Below are 14,762 nucleotides of genomic sequence, written 5' to 3'. Positions count from 1 at the left end.
AAAAGTTTATTAGTTTTGGTACATTATCTTCAAATAAAAAATGCAAGTTGGCTTCATATAACAAGAATCAGGTTTACAGGAAACAAAAGCATCCAATGTGGAGTATACATCTCACGTGTGGGGGGGCTCCACTCACACAGCTCTTTTGGACAGAGTGGAGTCTAAGGCTCTTCATCTCATCAGCTCTCCTTCTCTTACTGATAGTCTTCTACCTCTTAAATTCCCCCATCATGTTGCCCCTCTCTCTATCTTCTATCAATATTTTCATGCTGACTGCTCTTCTGAACTTGCTAACTGCATGCCTCCCCCCTTCCGTGGCCTCGCTGCATACAACTTTCTACTCAAGCTCATCCCTCTACTGTCCAAATCCCTTATGCAAGAGTTAACCAGCATCTTCACTCTTTCATCCCTCATGTAGGTAAACTCTGGAACACTCTTCCTTCATCTGTATTTCCTCCTGCCTACGACTTGAATTCTTTCAAGAGGAGGATATCAGGACACCTCTCCTCCCAAAATTGACCCATCTTTCGGCCACTCCTCTGAAATCTGTTATAGGAGCAGCGAGTAGTGTTTTTTTTTTCATTACTGTTTCCTTTTTTTTTTGCCCTTGAGCTGTTTCCTCTGCTGTAAAAAAAGAAAAGTCATATTGAAAGAATAGAGGGGACAAGAGTTCTAAAAAGTATTAATAACTTTGAGTGGCAAAAGCAAAGAGGGGCAGTGTAGCTTGGTAGGTTTGTTCGAGTTTGGTGGGGAGGAGTGGCAAGAAACAAAGCATCTCAAGTAAAAATCAGCCTGCACCAGAATAGGTTTTGGTCTTAACCCGGTAGCAGCGGGGATCATGTTTCTTCACCCGTGGGCTTCAGCTATGGGAAAGCCGAGAAGTGGCCGAGAAAAGGCAACATTACACTGCATTTTGAGACTAAGAAAAGAGCATGGAACGTATATCAAAGTACTCATCTCATAACCATAAAGCCGTCAAAAATATTTACTTATACTCAAACTCCATTCTTTTTGGGTTGTGTTTGTTACAAAATAAAGTCTCATGACACTGGCACCTAGCCGAGAGTCGCTTGTTGTCTATTTTTGAGAATTTGACAAGTAATTACTGTATGAATAGCTAATTCAGTCTGTCATAAATTACAGCACCACCTATGACAAATAAGCCCACCTCAAGATCAATCAACCACCACAATGACCTCGGGCATTCATGGTGGGTTGCTGTATGCTGCCACCACCTACAATTAGCTCGAATTAGGCGTTTTGGGCTGAGCCCCAAACGGGGTCCGGCGTTTCAGCGGACTGACTAGTGGGAGCCCAAAAATGGGTCCACCGACGCTGCTGGGTTAATGGTCCCTCTAAGCGCGAAAAATGAGAAAAAAATCATCCCTCACACAAACCATTTCATAATACATAACAAAGGATTTGTGATCAGATTATGTATCATCTGTTTTGGGGGGTTTATATCATGGCACAAATTTGGCCCGTCGCTGCTACACGGTAAAGCCACAAATTTGGCCCGTCGCTGCTACCGGGTTAAAGTGAGTGACCGGTTCATAAGGTCGAACATCTGATAGTCCCAGCATTTTCGTTAATCAAGCTAGTAGTGCACCAAAAGTATTAGAAAATATTCACCGAAGCAAAATTTTCCCAACCAGCTTCCCTTAGTTGGTTAATATCGGTTTATTTTTCACTTAATATTCATTAATAATTTGCTTCTTAAGATTCTGAATGTTCTTTCCTTGAAATGTAGCTTAAATTAAGTACAGCAGGCACACCCATTATGCGTCATCACACCAAGTGAAACGCTTACTACGCAAGGGTCTGAAAATATAACCCACAAACTCACATTGTGTGAGTTGAACCCATACTATGAGAGGTGGAGACGAGGAATGGCCTAAGTCTGTTATGTACTCTGACTGCATGACGCCAAAATTTGTGGCTTCACCGTGTAGCAGCGATGGGCCAAATTTGTGCCATGATATTTACCCCAAAAAATAGATGATACATAATCTGATCACAAATGCTTTGATATTTATTATAAAATGGTTTGTTTGAGGGGTGATTTTTTCTCATTTTTCTTGCTTGGAGGGACCATTAAGATACGTGATCCCCGCTGCTACTGGGTTAAGCCGCGGCCACACAGGGAGCGAGAAAGCGAGCGAGAGCGAGAGCAAGGAACTTTAATACATTATAAGCAATGGAGGTGGCCACACTGGCAGCGAGCAGGTAATGGCGAGAAAGTGATGAGAGTTGATGGCTAACTTTTCTCGCGCGAGATTGCTCGGTCAGAAGGAGTGACGTCACATACATGCTTTGGTATTATTTGCCATAACTCACCTCATACACTAGATGGGGCATTTTGGTCAACACTGTTAGTCGCAGCAGTGATTACAGAACCCAGATATGTTTGTGAAAACTCAGTAAAACAGAAACTAAATTAACCGTAACAGTTTGAAGTTAAAGAAAAACTTTGTAATGTTTAGAACACATTTTACTTATAACTACCATTTACAGCAGCTATGAAATGAGTACAAAAATAAACTATTCTATCTTATAAAGAAAAGCATTCTGAACACTATGGTGTATACAGATTTTTAATAAAACGCCAAATAAGCAAAGCATAGAACTATTTATAAAAACATTTCACCCCATCCCTTGTGTGCGCCGATGGTGGCAGGTGCCCGAGGGATGTGTATAGTGTTACTAGGCTATGTGTACTGTTGCTTCAAAACAAAAGTATGCTCCAATTCTCTCACATATTTGGCAATATGGTCGAGTCGCGTATGGTGTGGTTAATTGGTTCTGAGCAACGGCCGCGGCATAGGAAACCGTGTCATAGGAATAGCTAAACCTATGGAGAAAATACAATTTGGTTCTGGCCCTTGCCATTTTGTCCCACCCACACCTCTTTTTTTTTTGTGTTTGTTCTAGCCCGAGTGCATCGGTAGGCATTATCTGCCTTTTGATGTTGTTCAGTCTGACACCACGCTCACCACCTTATCCACTCGGCCGCCGCCAACACCCACTTTTTCACTCAGTATGTATGGGGAAAATACAATTTGGTACTGGCTAGCTGCCATTTTATCCCACCTGTGCTCACATATGGGGAAAATTCATTGTTTCCCGCCTCTCACTCTCAATCCTCTTGATGACGTCCAGTTTCTGCTCGTACGTCAGTGGGCGAATCTTGCCCGTGTGTTTCCCAGCAGGCTTGCAAGCCATTATGCAGCACGTGTGTGGTAAGCGACCTGACTCCTTGCCGTGCGGGGGCCGGGGGGCTAACTACTAGGGGCCGCTTCACAGTCATTTTGTTTGTTTTGATAGTTATCAATGGCGGCGATCGCCGCTATAGTATTTCCACGTAAAACTGGGCGATGAGTAGTGGCTGCTGCGGGGTTAGCCTAGCACCGCACCTTGGCACACACTGTCAACACCTCTCGCTTACTCTGCAGCCACCGCTACCCCATCGGCCAGTTTCACGTGCAAAACTATAGCGTTGATCGCCGCCATTGGTAATGATCAAAACAAACAAAATGACTGTGAAAGCGGACCCTATAGTTTATCGATTTTAACTTGAGCCCTTGGGCGCGACTCAGGGATTCCCCACAAGACCGCGCTGGTGCCACATCACTCCATTACTCTCCTCAGAGAGGGTCACTACCTCTTTCTCTCTCTTTTGCATGGCTGTGCAGGGCGCGAGAGTGAGATCCACTTGAATTGTCCATTGTGGCGTAACACTGAATGGTGAGGCCTGGTGCCTGTTGCCAAGGTCTGTCTGTCGGCAACGTCGCATGAGCCACGTTGCCAAGTGATATGGAAGGTTTACTAAGTCGTTGTCTTTCCCTCTAATCCCAAGCCATTCATAACACCATGCAGTCATATTATGAATATGTATATATTCCATAAATAGATAACATACAGACTAACAGTGAGACAGATCGCCATGCGCAGGCCATCGCTAGATCTGTAAACAACGGAGGTTTCCCCGGGCCAAGCCACAGGGCTCAAGTTAGAGTCGATGGACTATAGTAGGACCATGTATACTTGTCAAGTCGGGACTGGGAACCCGCTGCGCTGCCGCCACATTTCGCCCAATCCCGCCCAACCATTTACTTACCCCGCTAACCCGAAATCGACAAAAATACTATATGGCACGCGTATTAATGCAATAATAAGTGATGCCCAACCACTTTCAAAGATTCTCTCTCTCTCTCTCTCTCTCTCTCTCTCTCTCTCTCTCTCTCTCTCTCTCTCTCTCTCTCTCTCTCTCTCTCTCTCTCTCTCTCTCTCTCTCGTTAGTTTCTTTATACACCGTGTCTCTGATTTCCTCCCTTTCGGACTGGGCAGCGAGAAAGACTAAAGAAAGGAAAGGCTCTGGGAACACCAATTTAGATTTTTAAAAGCCAGTTTGCCAGCAGGCTGATGTGCAGAAGCAGCCTGCTGTAGATTTTAGTAGGCTAGTTAGCCAGATCGCTTTCTTTTTTGCCTGCCAGAATAGACAGTTAGGCCAGGTCCACTTTACATGAAAAAAGGAGCAAAGGAGGGGGAAAAGATTGACGGGAAAAGATGCGGAGCGGTCGGGAAGTGCGTGACTGTGACTTGGAATTTGAGTGAGGACCACGGTCGGCAGCCGACTGCAAATGTTCTTCTTGTCTACATCTATAAATTTTGGCTATATATGATCATTCTGATGGTGAGGATAATTTGTAACTTACTGAATACAAAAATGTGGAGAGAGAGAGAGAGAGAGAGAGAGAGAGAGAGAGAGAGAGAGAGAGAGAGAGAGAGAGAGAGAAAAATCCTCCCAAAAACCAGCCCAACTGCCACCATGAGATTTTCCACCTTGGAAAAAAAATTCAACCTGGCAACTCTGTGCTCGTTTGGCCAGACCACGAACCGCGTCATAGATGGTTTTACCCACGTGATCTGAACATACGGTTCTGAAACCATACCGCGCCATAGGAAACCGCACCTTACGAATCCGTGTCATACGCGACTTGACTGTACTTAAGTAGCTTTTCAAACCCCATGTATTATCTGCAAGTTGTCAATCTTTTCTGTCACATCAGTTATTAACTTGATCCTCTCCTTCGTTTCGCATGTGTTGTATGCATACAACTTTGGTATTAACCCCTCCACTACGGCCGGGCGAAAACAGCACAACGCCCTGTATCCGGGGTGGCTGCACGCGCCAAATTTCAAACGTCGCTACTGAATGTAACAAATTTTAAGCCATAAACTCAATGTAATCATGTTGTATTAATTGTAAAAATATGCAAAATTAAATGGTGCACATAAAGAAATATTAATTAATTGATAATTTTGAGATGTATGCATATATGTACAGAGAAATTTGCACTATGCGTAGATGACGTGTGTCTGCTGAATTGTATTTCCTTATATTAGTTGCGATAAAGAAATAGATTTGTGGAGGAAAGTGGAGGAGAGGGAAGGGTAAGACACAGACATAAGATCATGGAAAATATCCCACTGATTCACCGGCAGTACACACAGATTTCATGGAGTAAAAGGCTGAAAGGCCGTCCTCCTGGAGGTGTGTCTTTTGTGTGTATTTACCTAGTTGTGAAATACAGGAAAAGAGCTGTAATAGGCTTGTGCTGTCCCGTCTGCATAACGCTTATTATCCAGTTTGGCTTTGAATTCATGAATCGTTTTTGCACACACAGTCTCCTCGTCAAGTCTGTTCCATGTTGTTATGCTTCTGCATGGAAAACTGTATTTCTTGACGTTTCTCCTACAGTTGCTCTTCTTCAGTTTCTTACTATTCCCTCTTGTCACACTCCTATCACGTACCACCAAATCTTCCCTTGTATCCTGTATCCTGTATAATGCTATTAGGTCCCCTCTCTCTCTTCTTCTCTCCAATGTTGTTAGTCCCAATTTCTCCAGTCTTTCTTCATAAGTATGTTCTCTCAGAGTTTCCGGTAGTTTGGTCGCTGCTCTCTCTATTCTTTCCAACTTTCTAATTTCTTTCTTCAATCTAGGTGACCACACTAATGCTGTATATTCCAGTCTTGGACGTATCATCAATGATAATAGTTTCTTCACCATTTCTTCGTCTAGATATGTAAATGCTGATTTTATGTTTCTAAGAAGATTGTATGTTTCCCCAGTTATCCGATTTATATGCTTTCCAAAGGATAACTTGTCTGTTATTGTCACTCCCAGATCTTTTTCCTCTGTTTTTTTCATGATTCTTTCATTACTCAGAGAGTAGTTCCCCAATATTTGTCTACTGCTCTTACCAAACTCCATCCCACTATACTTCTTTGTATTGAATGTGATTTCCCATTTGCATGACCATTCGCTTATTCTATCGAGATCCTGGCTTAGGGCTACACAGTCTTCTTCATGAGCCACCCTCCTCATAATTTTAGCATCATCAGCAAACATATTCATATAGCTTGTCACCCCTTCTGTCATGTCATCTATAAGATATTGTAATTAACCATTTAGTGCTGGCAGTGTTTAGTGATATCTTTGAAGATTCTTTAATGCATCTTATCCCTTTCAGGCTGATGTATGGTCATTGGGTATTTCACTTATTGAGTTTGCCCAGATGGATCCTCCTAATCATGAAATTTCTCCCGTCCGTGTCATGCTCAAGATTCAAAAGTCAGATCCTCCCAGACTAGATTACCCTTCCAAGTAAGTACCTTCTATTTTAATGGCACTAAATATTCACACTCCAACCACAGGTTAGATTGTTAGTATGTGCATGTAAGTTATATCTATTTATCTATTTACCCATCTATTCATAATGATATCTATATGTAAATCTATATCTCTCTACCTATCTATCTATCTACCTATATATATATATATATATATATATATATATATATATATATATATATATATATATATATATATATATATATATATATATATATATATATATATATATATATATATATATATATATATATATATATATATATATATATATATATATATATATATATATATATATATATATATATATATATATATATATATATATATATATATATATATATATATATATATATATATATATATATATAAATATATATATATATATATATATATATATATATATATATATATATATATATATATATATATATATATATATATATATATATATATATATATATATATATATATATATATATATTATATATATATATACAGTACCCTCTCTAGTTTCGCGCTATCCGAGCTTCGCGATCCTCGAGTTTAGCGCTTAGTACTAAATTCTTACTATCACGACTTTTGCGCATTACCGCCACGAGTTTCGTATTGCTTTGACATGTTCGGGTCACGTCTGCCTACTGTCAGCATCATGCGTGCTGCCTTAAAAGGCGGTGTCCAACCATTGGGGCTATGGGCAACCGCAGTTGCCCGTATGCCCAACCGGGAGCGAGTTGTTGGTTGTCCCTATGAATGGAAAACGGTTGTGAGTATGAGCGTAGGTACCTGGGTACCTTACGGCTGCATGTAAACAAACAGACGACGGCAGTGGCTGAGTGAGGAGCAGTGGAAGATGGCCCACCAATAGACTCATAAAATGGACTGGCAGAGCTGCTTTGCTTACTACTTGATTAACAAGATAAGAGAACACCCCGTGCTGAGGAACCACAGTCCAAAAATCTTTTTATCAAGTCTTTGAAAATTGCAGATCTCCCGGTGTTGTTTTCCTCTTCTTCTTCTTCTTCTTTTGATCTGTAATGCATGGCAGCGACGGTGAAAAGTAATAGTGAAAAAATAGCAAAAGGGCATAGAAAAGCAAAATCAGGGAAAGAGGACAGAAAAACACCTAAGTTCAGGGTGAAGTGTATAAGTGCGCACTGTTAAGTAACTATAAGGGCCGCTTTCACCGTCACTTTGTTTGTTTTGATCGTTACCAATGACGGCGATCGCTGCTTAGTATTTCATGTGAAACTGGCCGATGGGATAGTGGCGGCTAACTCCACAGCCGCCACTACCCCATCGGCCAGTTTCACGTGGAAATACTAGAGCGGCGATCTCTGCCATTGGTAACGATCAAAACAAACAAAATGACCGTGAAAGCGGCCCTAAGTGCATGTTGTGAAGTATAAAAGTGTGGAGAAGGAGGAACTAAGAAGCGATACAAAGCATTACAGGTCAAAAGAAGAAGGTCCATTACACTGGCTGGTGTTGTGAGAAATATCTCCCCGATGAGATTAGTCATTCTGCTGTCCACCATGCATGCGCTTTGTGGGAATACACAGCATTATAAGTATTAATTTGCCTGGTTTTGTTCTAGTTTGTCCGCTTGTGATCTTTGTGAGCGGTGAGGGAAATATGGAAACAGTAAGCAAGTTGAACCTCAATGCGAGCTATTTTGCGGCAGCGGCAGCGGTTTATGTTCAATAGGTATTGAAAAGTCAATCATGATATTAGTGATTTCATGATTTTTAACAGAAAAAGTTACCAGATTATTTCATAACACAGAAAACTACCAGAAAAATATAGGTTTGTCCAACTGTCCCACGGGTGACAGCGAGCGACCGCCCTTACTTTAGCAGATGACACCACGTGGATCACAAGTGTGTATTCAGAACTGCCAGCCAATATTGTCAGGCAGCCACCCTCAACTGCGGCTTAAAAACGATCTGTTCTTACTTCCCATTTGCTGCCAATTAACAAGGTACGTATTTTGAAATAACAAGGGAGTAAAGTCGAAAAATTGTGATAACAAGGAAGTAAAGTCGGAAAAAGTTATTATTTTCCACGGGTCGGAACCAATAAGTGCTTTTACATGGATTTCAATACCTCGAGTTTCGTGATCCTCAAGTTTGGCGCCATACTTTCGGAATGAAGCAAGCGTGAAACTCGAGAGGGTACTGTATATATATATATATATATATATATATATATATATATATATATATATATATATATATATATATATATATATATGTATATATATTTATATTTATATTTATATTTATATTTATATTTATATTTATATTTATATTTATATTTATATATTTATATTTATATATTTATATTTATATATTTATATTTATATATTTATAACTGTATGGACTGGGTAAGCGAGCCGACTCCTTGCCGTGCGGGGGCCGGGGGGTTAACTAGGGGCGCTTTCAGTCATTTTTGGAGATCGCTGCTATGGTATTTCCACGTAAAACTGGCCGATGGGGTAGTGGTGGCTGCAGGTTTAGCCTAGCCCTGCACCTTGCCACACACTCTCAACACCTCTCGCTTCCTCTGCAGCCACCACTACCCCATAGGCCGGTTTCACGTGGAAAACTATAGTGTCGATTGCCGCCATTGGTAATGATCAAAACAAACAAAGTGACTGAGAAAGCGGCCCCTAGACGTGTACTCGTCAGGTCAGGACCCGCTGTGTCGCCTTCACATTCCGCCCAAAAAACGCCCAATCCGACCCAACCATTTACTTTCCCTGCCAACCCGAAATCGACAAAAATATTATTTGGCATGCATATTAATGCAATAATTAGTGGTGACCGTCCACTTTCAAAGATCTCTCTCTCTCTCTCTCTCTCTCTCTCTCTCTCTCTCTCTCTCTCTCTCTCTCTCTCTCTCTCTCTCTCTCTCTCTCTCTCTCTCTCTCTCTCTCTCTCTCTCTCTCTCTCTCGTAAGTTTCTTTATACACCGTGTCTCTGATTTCTTCCCTTTCGGACTGGGCAGCGAGAAAGACAAAACAAAGGAAAGGCTCTGGGAACACCAATTTAGATTTTTAAAAGACAGTTTGCCAGCAGGCTGATGTGCAGAAGCGGCCTGCTGTAGATTTTAGTAGGCTTGTTAGCCAGATCGCTTTCTTTTTTGCTCCATATCCGCTTTTATCCAACTTGTCCATAAAATAAGGGATGTACCGATGTATCGGTATTGGTGGTATCGGCACATTTTAAGAGTATCGGTATTGGTATTGGCTGATTTTCTGCCGATACTACCGATACTTGAAGGAGTTTTGTACATTGCATGTCACTCTTAAATAATTTTGTTCAATAGAAATTGGGTTTTCTAAATTGTTGAAAAAATATTAGAAAAGTGTAATTATCTAGTATCATGATACTACATAGTTTGGAATATCCCGTGATTTAATTTTCATCACTTTAAATGATAAGATTCATATTACTGTGAATAAAAGGTATATAATACTCAGTATACAGTATAGCCTTTGGTACTGCAGATGTGTACAATACAGGTTTAGCACTAGTAGCTTCGGCGCGGGATTGGCGGAGCCCCTCCACTCGCCTCATTTGCCTCAATTGCCTGCCTCAGTCGGTCAGATGATCGCCCTGCAACGGGGCATACTGCCAGGGTCTGGGGATTTCTTCACAGTCTTCTGCCTAAATATACGGCAATTAAGATAGAGCTAACCTAGCTGAGTCAACTAGACCTCACGAGGCGCCTCCTCCCTCGCCCCTTCTATATTGGAACAACGAGTAATGGGTCATTTTTTTTTTTTTTTTTTTTTTTTTTTTTTTTTTTTTTCCTTAACATTTGATATTGCCCTTTACCTGCTGGAATTGTTGCATAAATAAAAAATCAGTGCACAGGTATTGGTATTGGTATCGGTATCAGTCAAATATTTGGGTATCGGTATCGGTCAAAATTTCGGTATCGGTACATCCCTACTTAAAATCATGAATGTTTCTTGCACAAACCACCTCCTCCTCCTGTCTATTCCATAGCTCAATGCTTCTGTTTGGGAAGCTAAACTTTTTCACATCTCGCCTACACGAGGTCGCCCTCAACTTCTTTCCAGGTCCTCTCGTTTCTCTCTTGTTCCACACACACAGGTCCTCTCTGTCCAGATGCTCCACCCCGCTCGCCACCCTGTACACCGCTATCAGATCTCCTCTTTCTCCTCTTCTCTCCAGGGTTGTGAGCCCCATGCTATTGAGTCTCTCCTCATAAGTCCGATCTCTAAGTTCCGGTACCATGTTAGTTGCCACTCTTTGCACTCTTTCCAGCTTCCTTATGTTCTTCATTTCGTGAGGAGACCAGACCACTGCTGCATACTCCAACCTTGGCCTTATCATTGTAACTATTATTTTCCTCATCATCTCCACGTCCAAATACACAAATGCCGTCCTTATGTTTCTCAGCAAATTCAGAGTTTGTCCCGTTATCCTGTTGATGTGTTTGTCCGGTAACGTGTTCTCTGAGACAGTCACTCCCAAATCTTTTTCTTCCACTCCTCTGCATATTATCTCACTTCCCATCTTACAATCATATTCACATCTTCTATTACTCCTACCAAACTCCATTTTTTTACATTTCCCAAGGTTGAACTCCATCTGCCATGTACCACTCCACTCCCTTATTCTATCCAGGTCCCTCTGCAGTGCCTCACAGTCCTTCACATCATTCACTTGTCTCAATAGTTTTGCATCATCTGCAAACAAACTCTCATAGCTGGACACTCCGTCCACCATATCAATTATATAAACAGCAAACATTATTGGTGCCAGCACCGAACCTTGTGGGACCCCACTCATCGCAGGGCACCAGTTGGAAACCCTGTCCCTGATTATTGTCCTCATTTCCCTGTTAGTTAGGAAGTCCTCCAGCCACTTAATCAGTCCATCATCCACTCCACCCCTATTTTTAATTTTCCAAATTTGTGTGTGTGTGTGTGTGTGTGTGTGTGTGTGTGTGTGTGTGTGTATTTACCTAGTTGTAAATACACACACACACACACACAGAGAAAGGGAAATGAGAATGGTGTTAGGGGGGAGGGGCAGAAGGGAGAGTCAGGTCAGGCCTTTGGTCAGCACATGACCTGACTTGCTTCTGCCTCCCTCCACACACCCTTCCCATTTCCTTAAAGCTTTGCACACTCCTCGCCGATACTGTCGCCCAATACTCTGTGTGTTTGTGTGTGTGTGTGAGTTGAGTGAGTGAATGAGTGTGTGTGTGTGTGTGTGTGTGTGTGTGTGTGTTCATATAATCTAATAGGGAAGGAGAAAGGGAGGAAGAGAGTGATAGAGTGAGAGATAAGGCTATAGATCAGAGGGTGTGAGAAAGGAGGAAACAAGGGAAATGAGTTGAGGAAATGGGACGGGAAAAAAAGAGAGAGGGAGAGGGAGGAGAGGGAGGGTCAGGTAAAGGTGAGGTAAAAGGGAGAGAGAAAAGGTGAGTGGGAGGGAAAGAGATTAAAAGAGAAAAACTGTGAGGGGAAAGGAAAAGGAAAAAATGAGAAGGAAGGAGAAAAATACGGGGACAGAGAGGGAGAAGAAAGAAAAGAAGTGGGGGAGGAGTGAACCAGGGAAAAGCCTAACGTCGCAATAGGCCGCGACGGAAAAATAAAAGAAATAGGTGAGTGACGTAGGTGCTTATTTAGGTGTGTTCCGACATATGTTGATTTATATTGTTTTAATTTTTTTAGGCTAGGAAAAGCGTATTTTACTGCAAAAATATTTGAAATGTTAAATATATAAAAATATCTATAAACCGCAAAATCCCGCGATATAGCGAAAAATCCGCGGTACGATACAATTTAAAAATTTACAGTGCAATGAGACCGCGATATGGCGAGGGATTACTCTATATGTGTGTGTGTGTGTGTGTGTGTGTGTAAAACTGCAAGTTTTGTCAGCTAGAATCCCCCCCTCCCCATCCAGTTCATGCCCCCCCCCAGTTTGGGAACCACTGTTCTACATCATAAGTCTAGTTGTAATATTCTAGTACATTTTTTAAACGCAAGGAAGTGTGAAATTTCAAACTTGAATGTGCTTTAGTGTTTGTTGAACACGTATGTAAAGTAAAAATGTTAAAAGCTAAGCAAAAATGGAGAAAAAGGTACTTGTAAATATCGAATAATAACCAATCTCAATATTTCATCAATTTTATCCATATATTGCTGTAAATGCGATCGCCACCTAGTTTACGTTTGCCTAGAGGTTTGCAGTTTAATTACCGTATTTCGCGGCGTTTAATGCGCACCTTTTTCACATAAAAAATGCCTGAAAGTTTACCCTTGTGTGCTATATGCCGAAGGTACAAATTTTTATTGATTTTTTTTCTTCTTTGGGTTTTTATAAGGGTCTCTTTTTTCGTCTTGTCCAATAACAACTGCAAACTTTCCTTTATTATTGTTTGATCCTTCGTAGTCCATAGCTGTCTTATACATAATATGTTACTATAAAATATAGGGCGATCAAATAACTACTATACAAAAATGAAATCGGTAGAGGATCGCCCATGCCTTGTTCTTATCCCATTTTTCCATCAGGCACCGACACGATCCGGCCGCCATTTGCATTGTTTTGTATGACTAAGGAGCACTGTTGCCAATTAGAGCAGTACAAGCTACATAAAAGATCATATTGGAAAAAAAATATCCATGTGTTCATTATTAACTATTAACCCTTTCGCGCACCGTAAGTTTCCAATAAGTTTCTGTTCCTGTCGCCATCAGGCCCTACTGGCCTTTTTTTGCCGCCATGACACTCTACATTTCCAGACGTATTTTACCCTATCATATCGTACCCCAATAAATTTGATATCAATGGGTTCATAAAGACTACTAGAACATGCACACATAACAATAGAGGAAAATAAACAATACAAACTCGTTTCAAGTTTCCATATAGAGTATTGAAAACAATAAATCCTAGGTACCAACTCTTCCCCACTCGCCAGCTTGAAATTTTGTGGGCCAACTTTTTTAGCCGAATATATGTTTCAAAGTGGAATTTAGTGAGGATTCTTATGGTATCCTCAAAACCCTCATATGCTTACTAGTTCCTGAGTTACACCAAGAAAACTGTATTTTTTTCTAAATGATCTACAGAGTTGACGCTCCTCATTTATGCTCCTTAGAAAGGTTTCCATATGTTACCATTAAGAAACTTATCCCAACAAATGACGCTTCCAAATTAGACGCACTTTCACTGAAAACTTAATATTTAATTAATTTTTTTAACTTTTATGACGCGTTTTGCATCATGTGCCAGAACCTTGTACCCTTGATGACGCGAAACGCGTCATCGTGCGCGAGAGGGTTAATATTGGTGAGGATAATGGGGTAAATATGATATCAGAAACTGTACATCATGAGTCTTGTACAACACCAGCCCTGCCGCCATTTGCATTGTTTGAAAATCACACAACCACACCCATACAACAAACAGCTGCATGCTGCGTGTCACCAGAACCGTGTAAATTGTGTCTTGCCTAGTTGTCTGTCATAACCTATGAGTGATGGTGAGAATAATATGCTAATTATGACATCAGATGCTGTGCATCATCAGTATGTACGGGGATGTATTTCTCTCAACACCAGCCCGGCCGCCATTTTCATTGCTTTACTCAAGGACACTTGTCAATTCAAGCAGTACAGGTTATACCAAAAATATATAAATTCCGGGAAACTGTTCATCGTCAATGTTCTTTAACTGTACATATTTTTGAGCATTTTAAGAACTATTTTTTTTCCAAAATTGTTCTTAAAGTTTGGGGTGTGCGTTATACACCGCGAAATCCGGTAAGTGCCATTGCTGCACTAAAACTTCACTAGCCAGTGACCCAAAGCTGAACCTTGACCTTATATGACGCAGGGTGATTTTCAGGGACATTTTTTGGGGGAAAAAAGTGCGTCTTATAAGCCGTCAAATATGGTAAATATTTTTTTTTAGAAATGGGACACATTAATGGGATTCACATTGATTTTAATGGGGAAATTCATTTTGGTTTACGAGTGTTTTGGTGTGCGAGCAAAATTCCGGAATGAATTA

At 40.9% G+C, this 14,762-nt stretch overlaps 1 protein-coding gene across 1 annotated transcript in view; it reads left to right on the top strand.

The window, feature by feature from the left end:
• The window catches only part of LOC126982754 (serine/threonine-protein kinase 10-like), a 114,361-nt gene that overhangs the window by 22,938 nt on the left and 76,661 nt on the right, over window positions 1-14,762 (top strand). Inside the window, 1 exon segment of the mRNA XM_050835082.1 lies at window positions 6,536-6,669. Coding sequence (XP_050691039.1) covers window positions 6,536-6,669 — 134 coding nt within the window.

The sequence above is a fragment of the Eriocheir sinensis genome, chromosome 51 (assembly GCF_024679095.1).
Source record: "Eriocheir sinensis breed Jianghai 21 chromosome 51, ASM2467909v1, whole genome shotgun sequence".
Taxonomy (NCBI): Eukaryota; Metazoa; Arthropoda; class Malacostraca; order Decapoda; family Varunidae; genus Eriocheir; species Eriocheir sinensis.
The sequence above is the reverse complement of the archived record's forward strand: the minus strand, read 5'-3'. Positions and strand labels throughout refer to the sequence as shown.